The following is a 24,467-nucleotide window of genomic DNA, read 5'->3' as shown; positions in this document are numbered from 1 at the left end:
AGCACCTGCACATTCCTCAGGAGTGGAGTCTAGACTTCTCCAGTCTATCTGTCCCAGTGCTTTTCCAATTAGCCAAATGGGCTTGTCTCCTACACATAGGATCCCAGGACTGGGAAACCCAGTCTGTGGCTCGACCCACTCACTACCCAGGGTGACTGTCTGCCTGTGCAATCTCCCTTTTCCTCTTGGTCCCCTCCCAGGGGCACAGATCCTGACCCAATGCTTCTCTTCCCATCCTACCCAAATACATGTGTATCTTTCTTGCAGCATTGGTTTGTTTTTTTTTTTAATTTTATTTATTTATTTATTCATTTTTGTCCATGCCATGCAGTGTGTGGGATCTTAGTTCCCCGACCAGAGACCGAATCCATGCCCCCTGCCTTAGAAGCACAGAGTCTTAACCACTGAACCACCAGGGAAGTCCCCTCAGCATTGGTTTTATAGGAGTCTTTCTAACAGTTTCCAGTTAGTTTTCCATGGGAATTGTTCCAAGTGTAGATGTATTTTTGAGGTGTCTGTGGGGGGAGATAAGCTCCATATGATCCACCATCTTGATCTCCCTTCTTGCTAATTTCTTTTTTTTTTTTGCTAATTTCTTTTTATTCGACTACATAAAGATAACATAGAACCTCTCTTTTGTGACAGTAGTTAGAGGAATCAGTTGTTTGAACACACTCCTTGTTCTTCCCAATACAACTAAGCCATCATCATAGAATATCCTGCAATTTTCTACATCAGGAGACCAGATATTCAATTCATAACATTTAAAGTGTACAATATTAGTCAGTAAAAAATCCCAAATCAAAAACAGTAAGGAAAATTTGAATCTCTGAGAGTCCAGAAGAGGGTGGACTCCAGACAAGGTATAATCAAAGTTCAGCTCCCTTTCTCCACAGTTCTCTTGGCCCTACCCTTAACTGTATGCATGCTTTCTCCTCTGGATGACTTCTCAATAACAGCCAATATGGCTTTTTGCAACAGACGACTCTTCCTTATACATCCAACAAGAGAAAAAAAAGCCTCTCCCCTATCCACAAAATAAAATTTCTTCCCCAAGAATTTAGATGAGCCTTGTTAGGCCATGTTGCCTCAGTTGGGCCGTAGGAATGCTGTGTGCTGATTGGCTGAAGATTGGCTTCCTGAATCAATTACTAGCAAGTAGGATGAGATTACCAAGATGGACTTTGTGAGTCTAGGCTTTAAAATAATCAAGATTCAGCTATGGAGTTGGAAACACTTCTCCTGATTCTCTTGGACAGTGTAGAAGAGCATTGTCTTTCTACAGCAAAGGAGAACTGTCTTAGGAAAAAGAGAAAACTGAATCTTGGGTAGCCAATCAATGTGTTCAATATTGAGTGGTAGGGCTAGACTGAGCCTGGGGAATGGTGATGGTTACAAAAAAAAAAAAAAAAAAAAAAGAAAGGAAAAAGCCCTAGAGACTGTTAACTGGGCTGTCAGAAACCCATTCATACCTAACCCAGATTTTTGCAAAGGGAAAACAGATTTTGTATAATGCTGTATTAAGCCCATCCAGCTTGGCCCACACCCAACAATGGCCCATAGGATCAAAGGCCAATTTTAGAGGCCTTTGTGCTTCTATAAAACACAAATGTGCTGCGTTCCTGATTAGCATATGAATCTGTTGTTGCCATGGCAAGTATGATGTTGTATATTGTATGCTATCACTTTAGAACAGGATCTAGAAAACTAAAGGTCCTGGGATAGGAAATGAAAGCCGCCTTGGTAATAAGACCAAATGGAATTATAACTTGGGCATCAAAACTCTGAGAAACATTTCTGCAAAATGAGAGGATATTGCTTTTTAAAGACACATTCTTAAATTCCAGTTAAATGAGACTATACTTCACTTATGATTTATCCTTACTTCCAAATGGTTTTGAAGTGCCTTTAACATTTAAACTCATAAAATAGGGCAGTTAGAAAACAACTAGGAAAGAGAAGGAAGGAAGGATGAAGGAAATGGAAGACAGTGAGAGAAATGTTGGGTGATGTTTGGTTATATACTCATGTTAGTATTGAAACTTCCCTATTAGCCTCCTGTGTTTATTCTACCACTTGCCTAAAGAAGCAGGTCAGGACGCTGGGTTTTGGAGATACTTCAGCCTCTCTAAATTAAGTGCAAAGGAGGTGGTGGGACAAACTTCTAGGCAGGGTGTTATTAGTAGCTAAGGATCCGAGCACAGAGGGTCCCTTTTCCTCTGGGTGTTACCAATCCAAAGACTTTGCACTGTGTCTCTGATTCAGTCATACTTACTCTCTGTTCCAGCCTGTGAGTAATTATCTCTTGTTCTATGTCTGACCCAGGGAGGGAAAGGTTATATGCAGGAGTCAAAACGTCTGGCTATTGTCAATTATCCCAGAATCTCCATGCAATGCGTGTATCAAACTCTTCCTTGTTTGAAACATCCTTGCAGCCATGCATCCTTTTTAAACAATACCCTCCATCATGTACTTTGAATTATGGATCCATTCTTCAACAAGATACGGTTTGTCTCCCTTCTTTCAAGAATTCATCATAATTGCTGGTCCATAGAGTACAGCACTTTTTATGTTCTACTGGAATTATGAGTTTATTAAGTACCTTTTCAATCATTTTTAGGGTTCAAGGCAAGAGGGCAAAGCTGCAACAGGTACTCATTCTGCCATTTTGAATTGAAAGTATTATGCCTACAGTGACATGAAAGACAAATACAGAATTAAATGGTTGTAGAAATTGTTTTTCGAACATACTGTTCCTGTATGAGAATCAGACACATGTCCTTTTTCTCCATTTCCAAAATCACAATATGTGATTGGTCGTAACAAGGCCTGTGGTAGGCTGATGATATGTAAAGAACAGAGCTTGAAAGTACGAATGTGCAGCTAGAATCTGTGTGGTAGATAGAGTCCCTTCAGTGTTGTGGTTCCTTCCCCCAGCCTAATGGTATAAACTGCCACAGCTCACGGGTCTAGGCTCCTATGTCTTAAAGGATCGCCATTGTTTCTTGTGGACTGTCAAGATCATTGAACTTTGGAACTAGGGAGGCTACTAAGAACCTTACAGTAACTCAGCAAGATAGATGTTATCTCCACTCAGCACATCAGGACACTGAGGCTCAATGAGATTAAGTCTCAAATGCACAGAGCTAATTATAGTCACATGCTGAACTTGCCGCCCCGAAGGCAGCCTCACTAAGCCAAAGGCCTTTATTCAATGCTGCACGTAGTAAAGCATACTTCATATTGCTCCAGCTCAATATGCTGACACAAACTTCTATTGTGTCTATTCCCACCAAAAATCTCTTAATCATACCAAGTTGTACCATATGCTGTTTTGGTAATCCAAAGATGGTCAAATATTGGCAATCTCATATGGTTCAATCTGATATATTGTCCTTTAATTGTGTAATGAGATGGAGAAATTTTTCTTTTAGAAGTCAATGTATGAATTCCTCATAGAGGTGTCTTGAGCTTGTTGGGAATTTACTTTGATAAGCCAGCTTGAAGTAGGCAGATCCTTTCCAAGAATGGGTGACAAGATTTCTAATGGAGAATCAGTTTGCACTTGAGGTGAAGCCGAATGAGGCAACAGGATGCTTACATAGAGTGAAAACTCTGGAAATGAGTGGAAGGCACTAGGAGACTTAGCACTTCCTCAAGATGATGAAAATAGATGTTTGAGGCAAACTTATCTAGATCTCAAGGATAAAGGAAGCTTCTGCTGGTATCCAAGATACTACGGTTCCATGTATTTCTTGAACAGTCAGCATCTTGAGTGAGGAACCAAAGTGTGTTTACTCATATGGTAGTGGTAGGCATTCGTTAAAAGTTAACTGAACTGTCGAACAATCATCCCAATTAGACTGTCAGCATTTTGCTGGATGTCACATATGATCTAAATTTTCTGTAGTGCCTTGAGCAGGTGCTAGAAACTTACAAAGCATTAATTTAAGAAGCTTAGATTCTGGTAGACTGACAATCAGCTTCAAGGCTGGTAAAGATCATCTACTAAGATATGTAAATTAACCTTTGTTCCAGGGAAAATGAAATCATAAACTAATAAACTGGTCATGTAACAGAGGGGTGCCACTCACTCTTATTGATAAACATATTGGGCAGTAGCAAGATTCAGGCCCTGGGCTGTCCATCTACTATGTCATTTAAAGTACAGACTAATGCTAAGTGTAGGAAGCCTTGTTCCACAGTTGTGTGAGTGATTTCCAAGTTCTCTACCTGAGCGTGTGTGTGTGTTCTCTAATTTACGTCTTGGTCATATGTGTGTATTATCTTTCCTCAATAATGTATATAAGCTTCTTAAATACAGATGCAGAGTTTTCCATTTCTTTAATATTTTCTCTCTGGTGTATCTCCTTGTGATTACTAATATTTTAATAATAAATAATTGAAGTTTAATATTCTATATGAATTAGAAGAACAAGGGGAAGAGTTTATAACTAATTTTTAAATATTCTTAAATATTCTAAATTTTTAACTACATTATACTAGAAAATAATGAATTGAGGAATCTCAATATTAAATCCCTTATTAAGAGCATATTTAAACATGCCTTTGTCTTATATTTAAGACAATGAATCATCTGTATTACTATCATTACTGTCATCATACAGGAGTAATATGATATTTAGTGACTATTAGAAATCTCAATTTAGGAAAAACATTTTGAAGAAAAAAAACCACTGCGATTAAATAATTTATTATCATTGCTAAGATGAACACATATACTTGATACTCAATTTTATGCAGAACTTTAAAAAAATATTTTTAATACAGTATCAAAATCTACACAAGTATTTTGTCAAAAGACCAGTGTTCCTTGTATTAGCTTCTGCAGGCTCTACTGCAGGCACAGAAACTTGTTTTAAATGTCTTCAGAGTGTAGGAATACAACAATTTAAAGATGAAAGCTTTTCAAGAGAAGGTGTAAATATAGCAATTTTCTTTTATAGAGTAATAATATTCTTAAAATATATAACATTTTAAAAGAAAAGCTTAAATGATAACCCAATTACAATAATTAGAGAATTCTATAGCAAATTAATTCATAAATATTTTCTGAGACCAGAGGGCTGCTTTTTCATCACAGTAACATTCAAAAAAGTGTAACAATTCCTTCACCAATGACAATTAATACATGTATAATGAGCCTGTTTGTTTAAAAACAAGAGCAACAACAGAATATCTGCTATGAATCAAATCTGAGTAATTTAGAAGAAATCTGGGAATTGTTGCATTCCTACTTTTATAATCTTAAACTACAATATAAACTTAGCATTCGGTCACAGGCCTCTTGCACATTCATACAAGAAACTATCGTTGCATTTGGATAAACACAAAATACCTATCATAGCATTTCCAATACACACAGTCTGTTATATATATATATATATATATATATACACACACACACACATATATATATATATATATATATATACACACACACCAAAAATAAGGAAAACTAAGCAAAGCTAGCACACCTCCTTTTCAAACCTCAAGCAATCTGAACAAGAGCTTTTAGCTTCAATAATGAAGGACATGCGTCAGTTTCATAAAAATGTTACATAGCTGCTGTAGGCTAAGAAAGCTTTTTTTCATAAATGCAGTGCAATATTTTAAAGTTTACAGAAAGTTTATTAAGTATAACAGCATGTCTAGAAACTAAATTGTAGAAATTGACATCTCACAGCTGGAAACACTTAGAAAAATTGTTTGCTTGTTCTTTAATTGAAACTATTAATATTAACATTAATGAATACACTGAAGATGGAGGTTGATATGTTCCCAAGATGTGTCTTCATGAACAATACATTAAGATGAAAAGAAAAGATATATTTACTTTCATCAATTGAAATAAATGGTACTCGCTGATAAGCGCTTGACAAAGTCTTGCTACCCTCCTAGCTGATAAGGAAAATTTATGTGGTATTTTTAGCACCTCAAAAGTCAAAACAAAATCCCAGAAACCTAATCTTATCTTGCGTTCAAATCGATTATGCATCAGGAACTAGTATTTTATTAACTAAAATATAATAGGTGACCAACTCTCCAACTTGGGAAGCTGGAAACCACCTCTTATCTGGAACAATATGGTAGAACACTCCCACCATTATATGCAATGATTCAATTCTATCAAAACCACAGAGGCTCTACTGGACTCTTCCAATCATGCAGGTTTCCCAATTACAATCTTCGATCTGTAGAGTCAAAAACTTTTAGTTCTAATGAAAATATTGGTACCAAAATGGTGATTTTCAAAGCTACCTTGTTTGAGATTGACTGTTGTGAACATTGAAGTGAGAGACAAAATACAACTTCAGTTATACAACTAAAGATTTTAGAGGGAAAATATGTGCAATGTACAATCACTCCATGTTATTCCATGAGTCCAGGTTTGTGGAAATCCACTCTTTTCTTCTGTCTCTCTTGCAGTGGTGATGTCATGTTTGAAAGAGAGTCCTTCTCACATGGGTCCTTTGTACTGGTTTCCAGACAAGTGCTGCCTAATTCCAGGACACGAACCTGCAGCATCTCCAAGTTTCCTCCATACAACCTTTAGAAAAGAAGAAAAAAAAGTAAGCATCTTAATTGTTCTCTTCTGCAAAGACATGTGTATGTTTTTTTTTTTTTCTTTTTTTAAGCGGGAATCTGAGGGACAAAAAGGAATATAAGACAAGAGACAAAATATTCACATATTTTGTCAAACACAAACACAAAATGAAATGTGATGCAAATTTCTAAATCACAAGAACTGCTCAACAGATGGGACTACTACACTTTGTTAGCAACCAGGGTCAGAATTAAAGAATGATGTGCCAGCTTACACTAGCTATGAGAGTGGTCATCAACTCTAGCTGCACACTGGGAGTTACTCTCAAACAGGTATGGTCATCTATTTTTTTTTTTTTTTAAAGCTTTCAACATGATTCTAATATCTAGCCAGAATTAAGAACACATGAGCAAAATCATCCTGGTTCCTATATTATACATCTAAAATGAGGGATACCAAAATGTTAAATAGCTAAGAACAAACGCTCCTTCATTGTCCTTAGTGGTTTAAAGTCCTGAGGTGGTGGCCTTAAGGGTCAGTGGTAGATTTCCCTGGTTTCCCCTGCGAAATGGGGGCCTCAGTTATCATAAATCTTAGCTACCCAACAGTATGGTATCTTGGATTACCACAACAGAAAGCATACAGATGCAGGGAAAAAAGGTAAGAATAAATTCAAGAGTCACTAAAATAGATACAATTACAATATGCTAAAAATTGGGCCATTTTAAAGGGACAGTAGCAAAAGGTGAGATTAATAATAAGTAATTGTTACTGAATTCAACAACGACATGCCAATATACTAACATTAGGAAACACACAGTAAGTCATAACCCTCTTAGAGTGTTTCACTATTAGGATTATGATCAGATTGATTAATTCCACAAAAATTTGCATTGCTCTAACATGAATACAAACCTGTTGGCTCATTAATTATTCATAGATTGTATTTCTCTGTTTTCTCTTTTAAAAAGAGCAGATACTCCAGGGAAGCCAAGTACTATTCACAGTACTACATGAGAATATATAGGGTTCTGTCTACCTTCATTTCGAAGCCCGTGTAGCTATTAGTCTCTCTGTTTTATGTGGTGGAGATATTCTGTCATATTTGAAGGGAATTGTCGTTATGGTCCTTAACTATTTGGAAAGGAATGATATAGCAATGGATGGCTCAAATTGTACCCAAGGGAGTTAGGAGAGTGTCATTTCTCAGTACACTGACTGAAGAGGCACAAATTCTGAATCAGGAAGCCAAGGGATGCTATGGACTTTGCCTTTCTAGCCCTTAAATGGTATACACAATTACATCTACCCAGAACGCTTTGATGTCTTGGTTAGAAGCAGAGGATAGAGTCAAATGATCAGGGACGTAAGGCAGTAGATGATTACAACTCAAAAGTGCAACCCCTCTTCAAGTATTCAAATGTAGAATGCAATGGGCCTTAACCCTGAAATTACTACGTGGTGAAAGGAAACTCAGAGAAGGCAGAACTCTGAAATAAGCCAAGGATACAGAATACTAAGGCGGACACAGAGTAGTGACTCATTAACTGAAAGCAGAACAGGTGGGTATCTGAGATGGTCGCTGAGATGACCAGTCAAGTATTTCAGCTGTTCTCAGGGAATTGACAAGAGCCAAACAGACAAACCTAAGATAAAACCATTACTACAACAAGATAGATTTACTATTTCTTAGAGGGCAGTGTATGTTTGGGGTATAGCTTGGGAAGAGAATAAAAGCACTTGGTGCTGTGAAGAAGAGTCTTTCCATTGTATAGATGTTGACAACTTATCTCCAGAAAGAATACCAGAGACTGAGATAAAACAAGTTCTATCTGAGTCTTTTAACGGCTATCACATTATGAGAAAGCTTTACATTTCTGTGACGTTACTGTAAAAGCACATAGTTCCTCTAATAGGTTTCATAATCTTACGTAAGTTTTTTCTTAGAAACTATGAAACTGTCTCACAATCTGTATTTTTCTTTAATCTCCAATATTTGCTATGTGTTTTTGATATTGATGTAATTTACCATGGTGACACAAATATTTTAAATCAACACTTTTTTCTCTTAGCTTTTAAATAGTTTCCAAATATAAGAGTGCTAATAATCAGATTTGAACTACATTTTTTCTCAAATTTCGGTGATCAAAGACAAAAGCAGACAGTTAGAAAAGATGCCCTAGAAAACTTTGAAGGTAAATGAAGAGGACAATGATGGATTTTTGGAAATATAGGCGAACAAAAATCAATGCAAAACTAATCGAGATCCAATTCATTAGTGGGTCTCTTCTATGACTAAGAAATAACTTTTCTAATATCTAAAAATCTTTCCTCAAAAACAGTCCTGCTGTGTGTTTACAGAAATTCTGCCATTAAGCACAATGGAGATGGTCTCCTCTGCAAGCTATTGGGTTGGCCAAAAAGTTCGGTCTGGTTTTTCTGACAGATGTTACAGAAAAACCCAAACGAACTTTTTGGGCAGCCCAATACGTTGATTTTCATTCTTGAGGAAAGAAAATGGCAGTGCCTAGATTAACTACACTTGGGAAAGTGGAAAGGGCTGGTCCTCAGAGAAAATCTGGGTATACGTCTGACTCCACTGTTCATTAGAGAACAATTTGGGCAAGTAACTTAGTTTCAGAGTCTTAGTTTCTTCAAATATAAAATGCAAGTACGGGGTTCTTACCTAGGAGTTCCTAGCCCAACTGCCCATGATCTGGGGTGAAACCCAGACTTCTGAATTATGAAGGAGCCTTGTATGACTCTTTGAGAACCACTCGAGGTATGACCTTCTATGGTCCCTTCTAGTTTTACAATTCCTAATGTCTGAACTTTAAAATTTATCTGAGGGAAATGTTCAAATTGAAAACCTTAAGGACAGGCAAAAAGCTACAGAAGATGAACAGTGATGCATTTAGGAAATTATGACATCTAGAACCAACGACCTTTCGAAAACAGACAAAAACAGATATGTAGGAAAGAAAAACAGCCACAACGCAAGCAAGCAGGAGCCTAGATGTGCTGGGGCAAGAGTGTTAAAATGCCTATGGGACTGAATTTAACATTTACTGGATTCCAGGAACACCTTAGGGAGGTACATAAATGAGATATCTGGTCGTAATAGCCTAAAGCTGAAGGGTATTTCTAAGCCATTTTGATACCCTAATGAACAAAGACTATAGGGATAAAGGTACAGTATAAAGCCAATTCAAATCAGTGCTTAAAATAATCGGCCATGAATTTTTGCTTTTAATAAACGTCTTCCCCTATCATATTCTACTTAGCTTTTTAACAAGCTTCGCAAATTATATTATTGATCAAATGATATATCCAAGCATATTACTAAAAAACTAAAATTCAGTTAATCAAATCCAAACTGCAATAATGATTACATAGGCTATGCATTGTGAAAATAGCATGTCTTTTTTTTTAAACTGTGTTTTTCTATGACTTCATAAGGTAGATTTCTGTGTGGCTAACTAACTATCTCTTAAGTTCATATCTATCTACCACTTACTATTTTGAGCTTGCATCAACCACTGAGAGGTAAAGATACTGCTTGGCATGACAGGAGCACACATATCATATGCATGAAGAACTAAGCAAATATTACCTATTAAGATGGTGATTTTGTTTTTCCCCAAGTATAGTTACAAATAATCTGAAGAAGGTTGTTTTCTCTTTGTTTATCACAGGTTTTTAAACACAGGTTTTTAAACATAATTAAGGAAAATTATGAAATGGAAACTGATTTATTTGATCAAAACTAGTAACATTTTAGAAAATTTATTCAAAAACTTTCACAATTCATTCTGGAACACAGAATTGGCTGATTCTCGCTTACCTGAATATTTTACAACATGATTACTGTGTTAATAAAACTGCAATAAAATTTACTAAAGCAAATCAAGGGAAGGTTGGTTTTACTTTCACATAAAAATATAAAGGCATTTGGCCAGCATTTTAAAAAGAAGGTATTCATGAAGCAATAACTAAGCTATGATGAGGCTTTCAACACAGAATACACAATAAAGCACATTAAACTTACATTGCACATTTCTCTGACTATAGCTTTTTCTGTCTCACTAAGGTCATGTTCATACTCTTTACCCTGTTGACGATCTATAGTTTCCTGAACATCCAAGACCTGGATTTGTTGAAAAAGAAAAGCAAATTTCACATGGAAAAAAAACTTGTTAGTTATGAATAAAAATCATCAAGGAGCTCCACTTTGTAAAAACCTTTAGTTTTCTCCATGTCTGCATATCAGAGTGGATTAGCATATGGCAAAATCTTTTAAAAGAGTTGATTGTTCTGAAAGCTATCTGAATCCTCCTTGATTTTCAAATGGCCATTAAGAGAAATCTATTGCATCACTAATAGTCAATTGAATTCATTAATGATTAGATGCATTTAGTTAATTTGGTCATTAAGATAAACTTGACTGTCAACCATTTGGAGACAGTCAATAATTCTTGCTCCATTGTAAAGACTGGCATGTAATTAATTAATTATATTGCTCAACAGTCCAAATGATATGTAGACACGGCCTATAGAAAAAAAATGACTAAAAAAGATAATAGTCACAGCTGAAACTGGTCAGAACCCAGGAATATGTAGCATAAGAACCTTTGTTAACATTAACACTAGTGACCTCACGGTTCTTGCCTGGACGTGTTTCCGGTGCCTAGGAAAGGACTGTGGACACAGCTCTTTGACAGAAGCAAAGAGAGGCAATGGCTCCCCAGTTGTGAAAATATTTGAGCAACACTAAATATTTTTCATCTTGGAATGAGATGCTTTTAAACAATTTTAGGTTCTACTTCTCTAAATTATCACTAAATGGATTGAGAATACAATTCTGTTCAAAATGCCTTTAAAATTTTCATGTCAATACTTTCTGTAGTAAAACAGAGGGCAAAACTTTGGCTTTGAGTGCTGTTTATTTTTCTCTACATCAGCTTATACATCAAATCATTGATGTAGCATTGAAAAAAAAAAGCTTTTTCTAAAAGCTCCTGTAGAATCCACACTGAACTGTAACACTGCTGAACTCCCTGGTTCTGTTGTTGTCAGGGTCAGTGCTGACAGCCACACCTAAAGGTGTCACCTGAGAATTTGCACCAATGAACAGGTGGACCAAAATAAGTAACTTAGGCCCGAAGTGGGACCTTCATGTCGAGTTCATGGATACTGAGACTACAACGATATTTACCCGAGTTCAAATCTATAATAAATAATCTCACAAACTACTTTCTCATTAACTCAAAACTTCTGGCCATTATTACTATGTAGGTACTACTTCTTTAAAGAAGGCTATGACAGTGGTAAAATGAAAGCCTCACCCTGGTACTCAACTCATATTAGAGTCAGTTCACATTTTTTTTATACTTCGAGGAAATCACTGACGATGCTCAGTGAATATTCATAGAAAACTTACTTACAGAACTCCTGGAACAAGCTCATTTGCCTACAAATTCGATTTATAATGTACCTCAGAGAAGTGTACTTAAATTCAGTTAATTTCTACTAAATGAAGTGAAGCTCCAGTTAATAGGAATTTTAAAGCAAGAAAAATGTGGTGTTTTCACAAGTGGGCTAACTCCTCACACTGACTTACAACAATGCTTTCCCCACAGCTATGACCATGGAGTTTATTAAAGCCTAGACATTTTAAAAAACTTATCAGAACATGAGAAAAGGAGCCATTGTCCTGACTATTCCTTTCAGAACAGAACACTCTTACGATATAAATCAGCTCTAGAGTGGTAGCTTTTACAAACAAAACATGTTGAGTGGCTACATTTCTTTTTTTACACTGAGATGTTCTGAAGATGCATTTCCCAGAGGCTATGTTTGCACATATTTCTGTTTCAACTCATGGAAGCGAACGTATTCTATATTCTAGAGCTTCCAGTTACCCAATCAAGACGCTTCAGTTGCTTGGCATTACCCATCAGCCAAGTGAGGACACTTAACGTGTTCTGATTATAACATAGTATCTTCCTCTCGAGATAAAATTTTAGATGAAAATTAGAGAATGAATTCAGAGAAAATTGAATAGCTCTTCCTTGCCCTCCCCTTCCTTTTAGGCCATACTAACACAGCTGCATCGAGAAATTTGGGAATGATGGCAATGTGACCCACTGCGCTGATCTGATTCCAACTGCACTTGCCATTGAATAAGGCAATAGGCTGAAACAGGTTTCAAACAGTTTGGAAAGCAGGGCAGCGTGTTGCCTTTGGAGTATGTGCAGCTACTAATACTACAGGATTGAAGCCACTCCTTCATTTTCCCATTTCGAAAATGCTTTTCAGATCGCTAGTGCCTGATTTACACTAAAGTAACAGCTTCTTTAGCGTGCTCTTCGTACTAAACAGTATCCAAATGCTGTCGCAGAGAGCAAGCCAGCTGATAAACCAGCAGCCCAGACACAGGGCAGTGCCCAATCAGTATGTGCTTGAGAGAAGCAAACTCACTTCATCTAAGTTACAGCAAAATATAACAAGGGAGCTAAACCGACTGCTAAAACAATCATCCGCAAGTCAAGTAAATATTCTGAAGTTCTCATCTACTTCTTTGCTTTCTGCATGCCAAGGAAAGTGTGGTCCCCTTCACAAGAGTGCATCATCAGGCTATTGATAAATCATTCTGAAACCAAAACAATTTTAGAAAAGTCGTTGAAACCCATGTGGCAAAAGCAGGACTGAAGCACTCTGCTTACTTTATGGCTCAGAAAGGTTTGACCAAGGCTACATGTTAGGAATTATAGATAATTTGGAGGACAGTGTTTTACACTTTGGAACTGATGAAACTTCAAGGAACTGTCTCAGTTTTTAAGATGATTTTTATTGCCTGCCGTTTCTTCTCAGAGAGGTAAATATTTACACTGCTTATTATTAATTTTACTTATTGGAAAGCTCATTACTGGTAAAGAAAAATAAATGATAAATTTCAGCCAAATCTGTTTTTAAGTCATTGCTGAAGCTGAAGTATAAGCAAAAAATAAAATATCTTCATGAATAAGACCATATATCTATTTTCTAATACTCTATAAAGAAGCATTAAAGCATTAACTAGAGTTTGACGATTTAATTTCTATTTAATGGTGAACAGAGTAGGTTTTTGTTTATTTGAAAACTTTCAGTAAGTTGCACAACGTACTTCAGTTGCAAAAAGAAAGAAAAATATGGTATCTTTCCTTATTTTGGCCAACTATTAACTTCCTATATTTGAAGACATCCATGCTACAAACATTGCACAGAAAATACCTGTAACAGTATTTTACACATATGGATATACATGCACATCAGACTTCAACTTCGATGCAGATAGATATGAATCACATTACTCAAAACAAAATGATAAAACTAAAGATTCAATTCAACCATAAGTATTCAAACCCACTATTAGTTTAAAAAAATTAAAATCATACTTTAAAACTTAAGATTAAAAAAAAAAGTTACACCATAAGGGCTCAAAAAATAAAGTATCTATGGTTAAAACGAGACCGTGAGTATTACCAGACTATAGCGAACAAGCCACAACACAACTGAAGTACTGGATAAATGGCTGTACACAGTTGGTTACCTTAAGAGAGTGTACCACGGGTTCAGGCTGCTGAGAAGGTGTGGTATGTCCACTGAAGCTAGCTGGAGAGGTGGGTGAACTGTTATTCCCATCAGCCCCTGATGACAACCTAAAAGAACCCTTAGTAGAAAATCAACAACTTTGTTATTAAAACAAAGGTCGTTTATAACTGCAGAGATGTCATTCAATATTCAATTTCACTGCCAAACAAGAATTAGCCATTTTGTTAATTTTTTCTAGCCTGTCCAAAGATGCTATCAACCTGTTAATTGGAAAACACTTGCTGCTTGACCAGCAAAAAAAAAAAAATGTAACCAAGAGCCATCTCTATGCATTTCCAGATGTCACTTCTGATTTACCGAAGAGAGCAGTGCCCCCTAAGGAATGCCCATTAAGAACATTTCAAGAATGATTTTTGAAACTTAAAGATACTCAAGAGTAGGGAATTTGTGAGTTACTCCACAGCTGAGTTAAACATGCTCACTCAGCAAGACAAATGCCATATTCCATATGTCTCAGAAAATGCAGACACATCACCATTTCTCAAATGCATATTGCTGCATTTGAGAAATGGTGTCCCTTATAAAACTCTTCTTTGAGGGAAAGACCTATGGTGGAACATTTCCCAAAGAGATTTAACCATATTCAAGAGTTTCTTCAAGAATTCTCTCATTTTATGAACTTTTAAAAACTGAAAAACAAAACAGATCACAAATTACATATTTGTAGTTTAGTGACTCTTCAGCTGAACTGCTGAGAAGTCAGAACCTGGGCATTATTAATTTGACCTGTGAGAGTCACAGTCACCCCATACAGGAACTGGGAAAAAGTAAAAAACGTCACTTTTTCTAGGGGTTCCTTGGGAAAAAGACTAATGGATCAGGAAAGAAAAAGAACAGCAGTGATCTATCCTCCTAACAAAAACAGTCTAATGGGAATTGCCCAAACCTGTTTTTAGGGCCTGAGAAATTTTATTTTCTGCCCATCAACAAATCTACAGATTTTTTTAGTACTTAATAGATTAATAACTGTTCCCTTTAACTTGATCCTATGAGTCTAACCGCCCGAGAAGGAGCCACGGAAGGTGCATCATGTGTGAAATCATGAAAGGAAGAAACAACAGTGATCTGGGACGTTAATTTTCCAGCACCTACAGGAGAGCTTCTATGTTGTGCATTTTGGGGACGGGAGGGAGAAGCTGAGCACAGGTTATAGGTATGGGTTTTACACAAACAACACTATTTGTAGAGAAATTAACTCTTCCCGTTGACTTTTACAAAGGTGATTATTTATATGCAACTTGGAAAATCTCTCTTCCCTTGTCACTGTCCTTACTTCCTATGTCCTTGAAGGCTATCCTTGCCACCTCACAAGCCAACTAAGGCCATGTTCTTTTCCTAATGCAATCAGGTCAGGTCCTGCCCCCGCCCTCACTAGCCAACAGGGAGAGGAAGCCATGGAATCTGACATTTAGGTGACCTCTCCAGCTTCTGTCTGCCATTGCAACTAATGATGAAATTAACAGCAGGTGATGAACAGAACATACAATTATTATAGCCCCAACCCCCCTCTGGGAAAAAATGTTTATAATATTTGTTTTGCTGTATTTGTAATTCAGATCGAATCAGACATAATAGCACCCAAAACAAATAATAGAAAGGAAACTATTTGAAGTTTAAAGATGGTTAATAATAGGCACACACTCCCCCCACCAAATGTGGGCATCCTCTTCCTTTGTAGAGATCAAATATTTCCAAAGCGAAGGAGTTATAAAGGAAGCTCTTCTTCCCTGAAAAGCTCTGATCCTCTGCTAGTCTCTTTCCTTACTGGTATCACCCTTATGAACTCTTTGCAAAAGGCTTCTGAGGTTATACAGAGTTCACATCAACCCTCTCATTTAGACTCCACCACTGCAGTGCTGTTTCCTCTGAGTGGTAATCTAACTTGGCAGGCAACAATCCTTCCCCCCTCTGGGATACACTCCCTTCCAGTTCTTCCTTTCAAATCCTTTTCTGCCCAGCCCTTCTGTTTCAAAGGTTCCCTTCCCAGACCTGGCAAAATGGTAGGCACGTCAAATTCTAGCTTGCTATTCCTTGGGCACGGGACCTCTATCTTTCAGGGTATTTTGGTTTAAGAGAATTTCTGAAATCAATGATAAGTAGCTTCCCTAAACCAAATCCTCTGGGCAATTAAGCATTGTTTAAACTTAAGGAGAGTCCTATTCAGAAAAACATACTCTTTTATTAAAGAAGAAGTTTCATCATCATCATCATCATCATGAAGGCTACAATGGAAACTACCCAGTGGAGAAAAACTTATCATTCAGGGATTAAAGTTCTACTTCAAACTTGCTTTGCGAGCCATGGACTGGTAATTACTAGAAAGGTCAAGGTTTATATTGTATGTAGTTTTTGTGAAGCCGCAAAGGTTACTGAATGCTGGTTAAGTTGTACACTAACAGGTGCTAAAGAGTTTTCTAGATTATAACAGAAACAAGCAGCTCATTCTATCACATCTTATTTAGTTACTGTGAAATAAAAGGTTAGATTTCTATGTGCTTATTAGTAGAATCAGACCAATACCTGGAGTTTTCTCTGGGCTCCATCAATACATATTCTCCATCGAATAATACATTTTTCACTGAAGTATTTTTTAAAATATGCTACTGGGTGAAATACTAGCACAACAAATAATTTTAAACAGTCCCTTGGAGTTTATTTCAATAAGATTTAGCCTGTTTATTTAAATTGTATCTTGGCTGGCTCGGGAGACAGGGAATTTAAAAAGAAAAAAAATCTTACTAAAATTGGAAATGTGACTCCCAGCTTCGGGGTTGCTTATTTTCAGGCTACACATGATCACACAGTGCATGCACCACCTCTTGGGTCAGCAGTCAGTTTGAAAGGGCAAGGAATAATTTTCTGGGCTGGTCGTGAGACATCTGGTGGTGTCTAACAATTCATTTCCATGGCCACTGACCTTTAAACTCCTTTTCAAAAAAGGTGCAGGTACTTTCCTCCTCCTCCAGTGTTTGGGGTTATTCAACTTTCACCCCCAGGTTCAGGGAAAAAAAAACACTGAAGGCGACCATTTAGGAGGTGAAATAGACTCTACTCCCGCCTTCCCTCCCCTGATTTGGACACACAGTGACTTTCTTTCATGTGTACAGACTTATTCTCTCCCCCCCGCAGTACGACTTTTCCTCTAGCAACAGAAGCCATCTGGTTATGCACAAGCAAATCAGCAGCTGACTCATCTTCACTCACCGGGAGAGTGGGCAGGCATCGTCCTATTCCTCGGCACCCTTGCCACCACTGCAAGACCCGCCGGGCTCTGGGCCCCCAGCCTTTCTCCATATTTGAGCTGTTTCTAGTTGGAGGTTGCCTTCTATTCTGGGTGGCCTTATATTTGGAACAATATAGTACAATCACTCAGAAAAATACTGTTTCCCAAGTCTCAAGAAAGCAGATAGAACAAGAAGCTTAATGAAATGAACCACAATGACCACAATGGCAAGCTGTAACATGCACCTCTAACTAGGGAAAAAATTAAAATAAAAACTCACTGAAGTCCTGTATATGAGAGCTAATACTGATTTTTTTTTTTTTTTACAAGTTTTGGGCAAAGGTATAACTAATTCTCAAGCTATCAAAAAGAGACAGATGATAATGCCAAAATTCCAGAAAAAAAAAAAAAAGGAAGCTATTTATACAACTTAATTTTGTTGGTTTTATTTGTGAGAAACAGAGAATTAACATAAATCTTACAAGTATTTAAAACTGCAACTTAGAAATTATTTAAATGCAATTGGGAGCACTCTGACCTTATGTTAAGAAACACAAGTTGGGTAGATATATTCAACACTCAGAAAAACTGACACTGCATCAAATTCTCAGCAAAATTTCTGCACACTGAAGAGTATATAATGAACCAAGAGATCACCATTGCATTAAAATAACTATTTTAAATGGGACATATACACAATTATCAACATTTCTGTTAATTGGTTAATTCCCAAATTTCTGTACTGGTTGGAACTAGAGACATCACAACTGACATAAAAAGAAAATACAAAATTTTTTTTCCCCTGTATTTCAGGTTTTTTCCATGACCAAACTGTGTAATTTTATTAAAATGATCAGAAGCAAAATGAATTAATTTGAACATAATTTCTTTTCCCTGCCAACTTTCACTAAGACCTGTATCTAAGAATGCTATATCCTACGGAATAAGAAACAATTTTTAAAATATAGAAAATTCGCAAATACAGTCCAAAAATTCCAGTGTCCAAATGTTTAAGTTAATTTTAGGAGATTGAAAATGAGAATATAATTTTTTAGTTCTCATTAATCTATTATCCTAGAAGTATGTGCTTTACTGTGAATAGCACAGGTCTAATTTTGACTTTTCTCTAACTTTTGGAGGCTGAACCATAAAGGAAATGTACCATCGTCTTAAGCAAAGTAAAAAAGGGGAGCAATCTTGACCAGCAGTTGGTACTCACAAAACTTTTTCCTGAATCTACAAAATCAATACCAGTTACCTATTAAATAAGTAAGTCACACATATTCATTCCTCACATATAACAGAGAAAATTATATATTTACACTTGGACCATAATGATCATTTCATCAAAGCAACACTGATTTAAACTTTGCTCTTTTAGTAATCATTTCATATGTCAGTGTCTAATTTATTTCCATCATCAAAAGAGTTATATCCAATAATTTATAATATGGTTGATGGCTTAAAATTCACCTCCCATCCCAATCTGCATAGTTCTATTTCTGAGATGATCATTAACAACTAATGCAGATTTTTTACAAGTGAGTTCTATCTTCTAAATTTGGTTCTCTCCAAGTCTTACGCATCTCTCAGATCTCATGTTTTTTGGATTCAACAACCAAGTAAAACATAAAAACTTCTTTCATTCTTCCTTAGTGTGTAGCGAGATTAAATCCCAATGCCTCTCCACTGTAACAAAGCTTATTATCATAACCATGAAATCTAAGGTAACATCTATAACCATTTAGAGGCCTGCTGAAAAGAGCAGTCATTTATTTTCCCACTTCCAGAAAGTTGATACAACATGCAATAGCTACGCCTTTTAGTATCTTGTAACAGGTTCTTTTTAAACATATTAAATGTAGATTATATAGTATTATCAATCTCATAAGAGGGGGTGATATATGGGCCAGATTTTTTACGGAAGAATAAACTACTTGATGATATCATTTTAAAGGAATAGGTCCACTTTTAGAATCAGGATTATTGACTTTCTACTCATGTCAGCAATTTTCTTGTTTTAATTCAGGTCAAGGAAAAATGTGTCTAGACCAGCCATCATTTTTGACCTTCGAGTAAAATATATCTGAATAATACTTATATACTAATGAAGGCTTAGCTCTCTGCTAGCTCTACCATTGTCAATCATAACATGTTTTGAAGACAGCTTCATAAAACATAAGCCTTCAATAACTCAGTGGTTGGAGTTATTTCTGGCAACTTCAGAGCCTGAAGTGGGGAAACCCAGATTCCAGCCATCAATTGGGAGAACAGTTCCCAACAACCTTAAGAAAGTCACTTCCTATTCTCTGAGGAATTCTATTTTGCTTTGTTTTCTGGAGTTTTCAAAAAATCCAGAATCATTTAAAAAAAAAAAAAGAAGCATGTGTGAATGACCCTACTACTCCAATAGAAATCTGTGTACTCATCAGCTACTTTATATACAGTTACTTAGAGTAATCTGCAAATTACTAGTACTCTGCAAATTATTTTACTTTGCTATATAGCAAAGTAATGCTCTGCATCAAGACTGTGTGGGAGGTGACTTACAGATCACGTACTGTGTGCTAAGTACTCATAGAAATCACAAATTCTAATACTCTAAGCAAACACCATAGATAAGGAAATAAAAGCACACCTCAACATAACACAGGCCATATATGATAAGCCCACAGCTAACATCATACCCAACGGTTGAAAGCTACAAGCACTTCCCCTAAGCTGAGAAACAAGACAAGGATGTCCTCTCTTGCCAGTTTTATTCAACATGGTATTGGAAGTCCTAGTCATAGCAATCAGACAAGAAATAAAAGGAATACAAGTTGGAAAGGAAGAAGTAAAAGTGTCACTGTTTGCAGATGACGTGATACATACAGAGAAAATCCTAAACACGCCACCAAAAAACTACTAAAGCTCATCAGTAAATTCAGGAGAGTTGCAGGATACAAGATTAATACACAGAAATCTGTTGCTTTTCTATACACTGATAATGAACTATCAGAAAGAGAAAGCAAGAAAACAATCCCATTTAAAATTGCATCAAAAAGAATAAAATACCCAGTTATAAACTTAACCAAGGAGGTGAAAGACCTATGCTCTGAAAAGTATAAAACTCTGATGAAGGAAATTAAAGATGATACAAATAAATGGAGAGATATCCTGTGTTCATGGACTGGAAAAAATAATACTGTTAAAATGTCCATGCTACCCAAAGCAATCTACAGTCAATGCAGTCCCTATCAAAATACCTGTGACATTTTTCACAGAACTAGAACAAATAACCCTAAAATTTATATGGAATCACAAATGACCCCGAATAGCCAAAGCAATCTTGACAAAAAAGAACAAAGCTGGAGGTATCATGCTCCTTGAATTCAGACTATACTACAAAGCCACGATAATCAAAACAGTATGGTACTGGCACAAAAAAAGACACATAGATCAATGGAACAGTACAGAGAGCCCAGAAGTAAACCCATGCACTTACGGTCAATCAAGCTATGACAAAGGAGTTAACAATACACAATGGGAAAAAGACAGTCTCTTCAATAAGTGGTGCTGGGAAAACTGAACAGCTACATGTGAAATAATCAACTTAGAACATTCCTTCACACCATATACAAAAATAAACTCAAAATGGATTGAAAGCCTAAATGTAAGACCCAAAACCATAAAACTAGATGAAAACATAGGCAGAACACTCTTTGACATGAATTGTAGCAATACTTTTTTGGATCTGTCTCCTAAGGCAAAGGAAACAAAAGCAAACAAACAAATGTGACCTAATAAACTTAAAAGCTTTTGCACAACAAAGGAAACCACTGACAAAAATGAAAAGACAACGTACTTAATGGGAAAAAATACTTGCAAATGATATGACCAATAAGGGGTTAATATTCAAAATATATAAAACAGCTCATAAAACTCAATATAAAAAAAAAACCTGATTAAAAAATAGAACACCTGAATAGATATTTTCCAAAGAAGACATACCGATGGCTAACAAGCACATGAAAAGATGCTCAACACCACTAATCATCAGAGAAATGCAAATCAAAACCACAAAGAGGTCAACACCCTCACACCTGTTAGAATGGCTATCATCAAAAAGACCACAAATAAAAAACGTTGGCAAGAATGTGGAGAAAAGGGAACCACTGTACACTGTTGGTGGGAATGTAAATTGATGCAGCCACTATGGACAATGGTATGGAGGTTCTTCAAAAAACTAAAAACCGAACTACCATACGATCCAGGAATTCCACTACTGAGTATATATCTGAAGAAAACAAAAACACAAATTCAGACGGATACACACGCCCCAGTGTTCACAGCAGCATTATTTACAATAGCCAAGATACGGAAGCAACCTAAGTGTCAACTGATAGATGAATGGATAAAAAAGATGTGGTGTATACACACACACACACACAATGTAATACTACTCAGCCATAAAAAAGAATTAAATTTTTACATTTGCAACAACATGGATGGGCTGGAGGGTATTATGCTTAGTGAAATAAGTCAGAAAGGGAAAGAAAAATACTGTATGTTACCATTTATATGAGAAATCTAAAAAATAAAACAAAGGAATGAATATAACAAAACAGAAACAGACTCATGGATCTAGAGAACCAATTAGGGGTTACCAGTGAGAAGAGGGAAGTGGGGAGGGGCAAGACAGGGGTAGGGAGTTAAGAGGTACAAAGTACTAGGTATAAAATAAATAAGCTAAAAGAATATATTGTACAGCATAGGGAATATAGTCAATAATTTATAATAACTTTAAGTGGAGTATAATATATAAAAGTTTTGAATCACTATGTTCTACACCTGAAACTAATATTGTTAATCAACTAAACTTCAATTTAAAAAAAAATTAAAAATAATTTTTAGTATTAGAATTATTATATAATGTAAAAATGAAATGAAATAAAATAAATCATGAATTCTAATACTATAAGCAAACACCCTATATGAGGAAACAAAAGCATCCCTTCAAATCACTGACGAAGATAAAACATATTGGTGCTACTATTCCTCTTTAATGACATGATATCTGGAAGATCTTTTTCCATGAAAATTGAGATTCGGAATACTTTCTAGTATTGTCCTTAAAATAACTGACTTCTTCAAAATTAAGGAAAAAATATGAAGCCATTCAAATTTTTAAAAGATCATCTAAATGAAAAGAGAATACTTATATTACTTATGGTCTCACCGAGGAAAATTATAATTCACAATGTGAGTTTTAAGAGAACTAGTAAGATGAAGCTACTGTGATTATCTTCTTGCTACTTTATGGTTATATTTTATTTATTACTCCTTTAGTAAAATTATTTTAATTGACACTCTGGAAGCGTCCGTTCTTTTGCCTTATAGAAATACATTTAAAAAACATCTTTAACAAGAATAAAAGAATACTATGTTTTTATATTTTATTATATAAAATACAGGCTTCCCACTTAGATATAAATCAGATGTAATGCATTTGTAACAAACATTAGAGCTCAGCCCCTCATCTATTATAGGAAGCCAACTATGAAAGCCTGAAGATTGATCGACTAAAGTGGTTTCCTGTTAGTTAAAGATGTTTAATATTTTATAAGTCCTGAAGCTAGGTCAAACTATCAAACAGTGCATCATACCTCATGAGAATGCATACCTAGTTTAGGAGGGAGGATGAATTCTCTCTTTCCCTATTATATGGCAAGAGCAGATGCTTTGCTTAATCTCATCAGGAAAATAATATTTTGTTCAGTTTGATCAGTCTTCATTCTGAAATGTTGCAATACTGCACCAGCACACAAATAAATGCTCAGATGAGAAGAGATTTTAAAGGTCACCTTGACAAATCTTTTCCAAAAGATTCCTGTCAATGGGCTTAGAAATGCTAAGAGACCCTCTGCTTTGCTCTAATAGATAATAGTTGACTGTATTCAGGGAAAAGTACTTTTTAATTTAAATTAACTAAAGAATCTATTCAATACTAATTTAAAATATTAGATAATTTCCTGGATTTACAGATATTCATTTATTCACTTAACAAAATATTTACTAAGCACGTACCAAAGATAATATTCCATACGATGCCAAGTAGGTCTCTATTCCAGTAAATTTTTGTTGAAAGAAAAGCACAGTGAGCTCAGATCACTGACTATAGGGTCGCAATGCCTAAGTTCAGATTCTTTTTTTTTTTTTTTTTTTTGATGTGGGCCATTTTTTAAATCTTTATTGAATTTGTTACAGTATTGCTTCTGTTTTATGTTTTGGTGTTTTGGTTGCAAGGCATGTGGGATCTTAGCTCCCTGATGAGGGATGGAACCAGCACCCCCCTGCATAGGAAGGCGAAGTCTTAACCACTGGACCGCCAGGGAAGTCCCTAGGTTCAGATTCTGGATCTGACACTTAGCAGCTGCATGACCTCTCTGTGCCCCAGTGTCCTCGTCTATAAAATGTGTATAAATCATGGTACAAAAAATAATAATAATAATAATGGTACAATGGTACCTCAGTCTATGAGTTTGTTTACTTACATGAAAAGTGCTTTTCCAGTAGGGCCCAGCCCACATTAAGTGCTAAGTATTTGCTGTCATTACCACGAATGGTTTTGCTTTGCTTGTCAACACATTTATAACTTGTTTGTCAATCTACTTTCACGTGTTTATTATTTAGAGCAGTTCTCAACCTGAAGTGATTTGGCCCCCAGCAGGGGTATTTGACAAAAATGCCTTGCAGACATTTTTAGTTGTCAAAACTGGGCAGTTTCTATGGGAATCTTGTTGGTAGAGGACAAGGATGCTTCTGAATGTCTGACAATGTACAGGATAGCCCCCTACAGTTATCCAGCCCCAAATGTCAATAGTGCTCAAGTTGAGAAATCCTGAGTTGGAGAAAGAAGTGTGCCGGGAAACTGCAAAACAAAATTTCTGGGGATAGCTCCATAGCAGATTTCGCATATGAAGGCAAGTCGCCCACAAGATTTGGAGCTTGTGATGATTTTAAAGGAAACTCTCTGGGCTT

At 36.1% G+C, this 24,467-nt stretch overlaps 1 protein-coding gene across 3 annotated transcripts in view; it reads right to left on the bottom strand.

The window, feature by feature from the left end:
* Positions 1 to 5,815: 5,815 nt before the first annotated feature.
* CCDC85A (coiled-coil domain containing 85A) overlaps positions 5,816 to 24,467 on the bottom strand; it is a 194,136-nt gene continuing 175,484 nt past the window's right edge. For 2 of the 3 annotated variants that reach the window (XM_061211400.1, XM_061211401.1), the window contains one exon: positions 5,816 to 6,571. In XM_061211400.1, the coding sequence (XP_061067383.1) occupies positions 6,482 to 6,571 (90 nt within the window). In that variant the 3' untranslated portion in view covers positions 5,816 to 6,481. Of the gene's footprint in view, positions 6,572 to 14,159; positions 14,280 to 24,467 lie in introns of all 3 variants that reach the window. The other variant, XM_061211402.1, reaches the window with a different exon arrangement.

This window comes from Eubalaena glacialis, chromosome 14 (genome assembly GCF_028564815.1).
Source record: "Eubalaena glacialis isolate mEubGla1 chromosome 14, mEubGla1.1.hap2.+ XY, whole genome shotgun sequence".
In the NCBI taxonomy this organism is placed as follows: Eukaryota; Metazoa; Chordata; class Mammalia; order Artiodactyla; family Balaenidae; genus Eubalaena; species Eubalaena glacialis.
The sequence above is the reverse complement of the archived record's forward strand: the minus strand, read 5'-3'. Positions and strand labels throughout refer to the sequence as shown.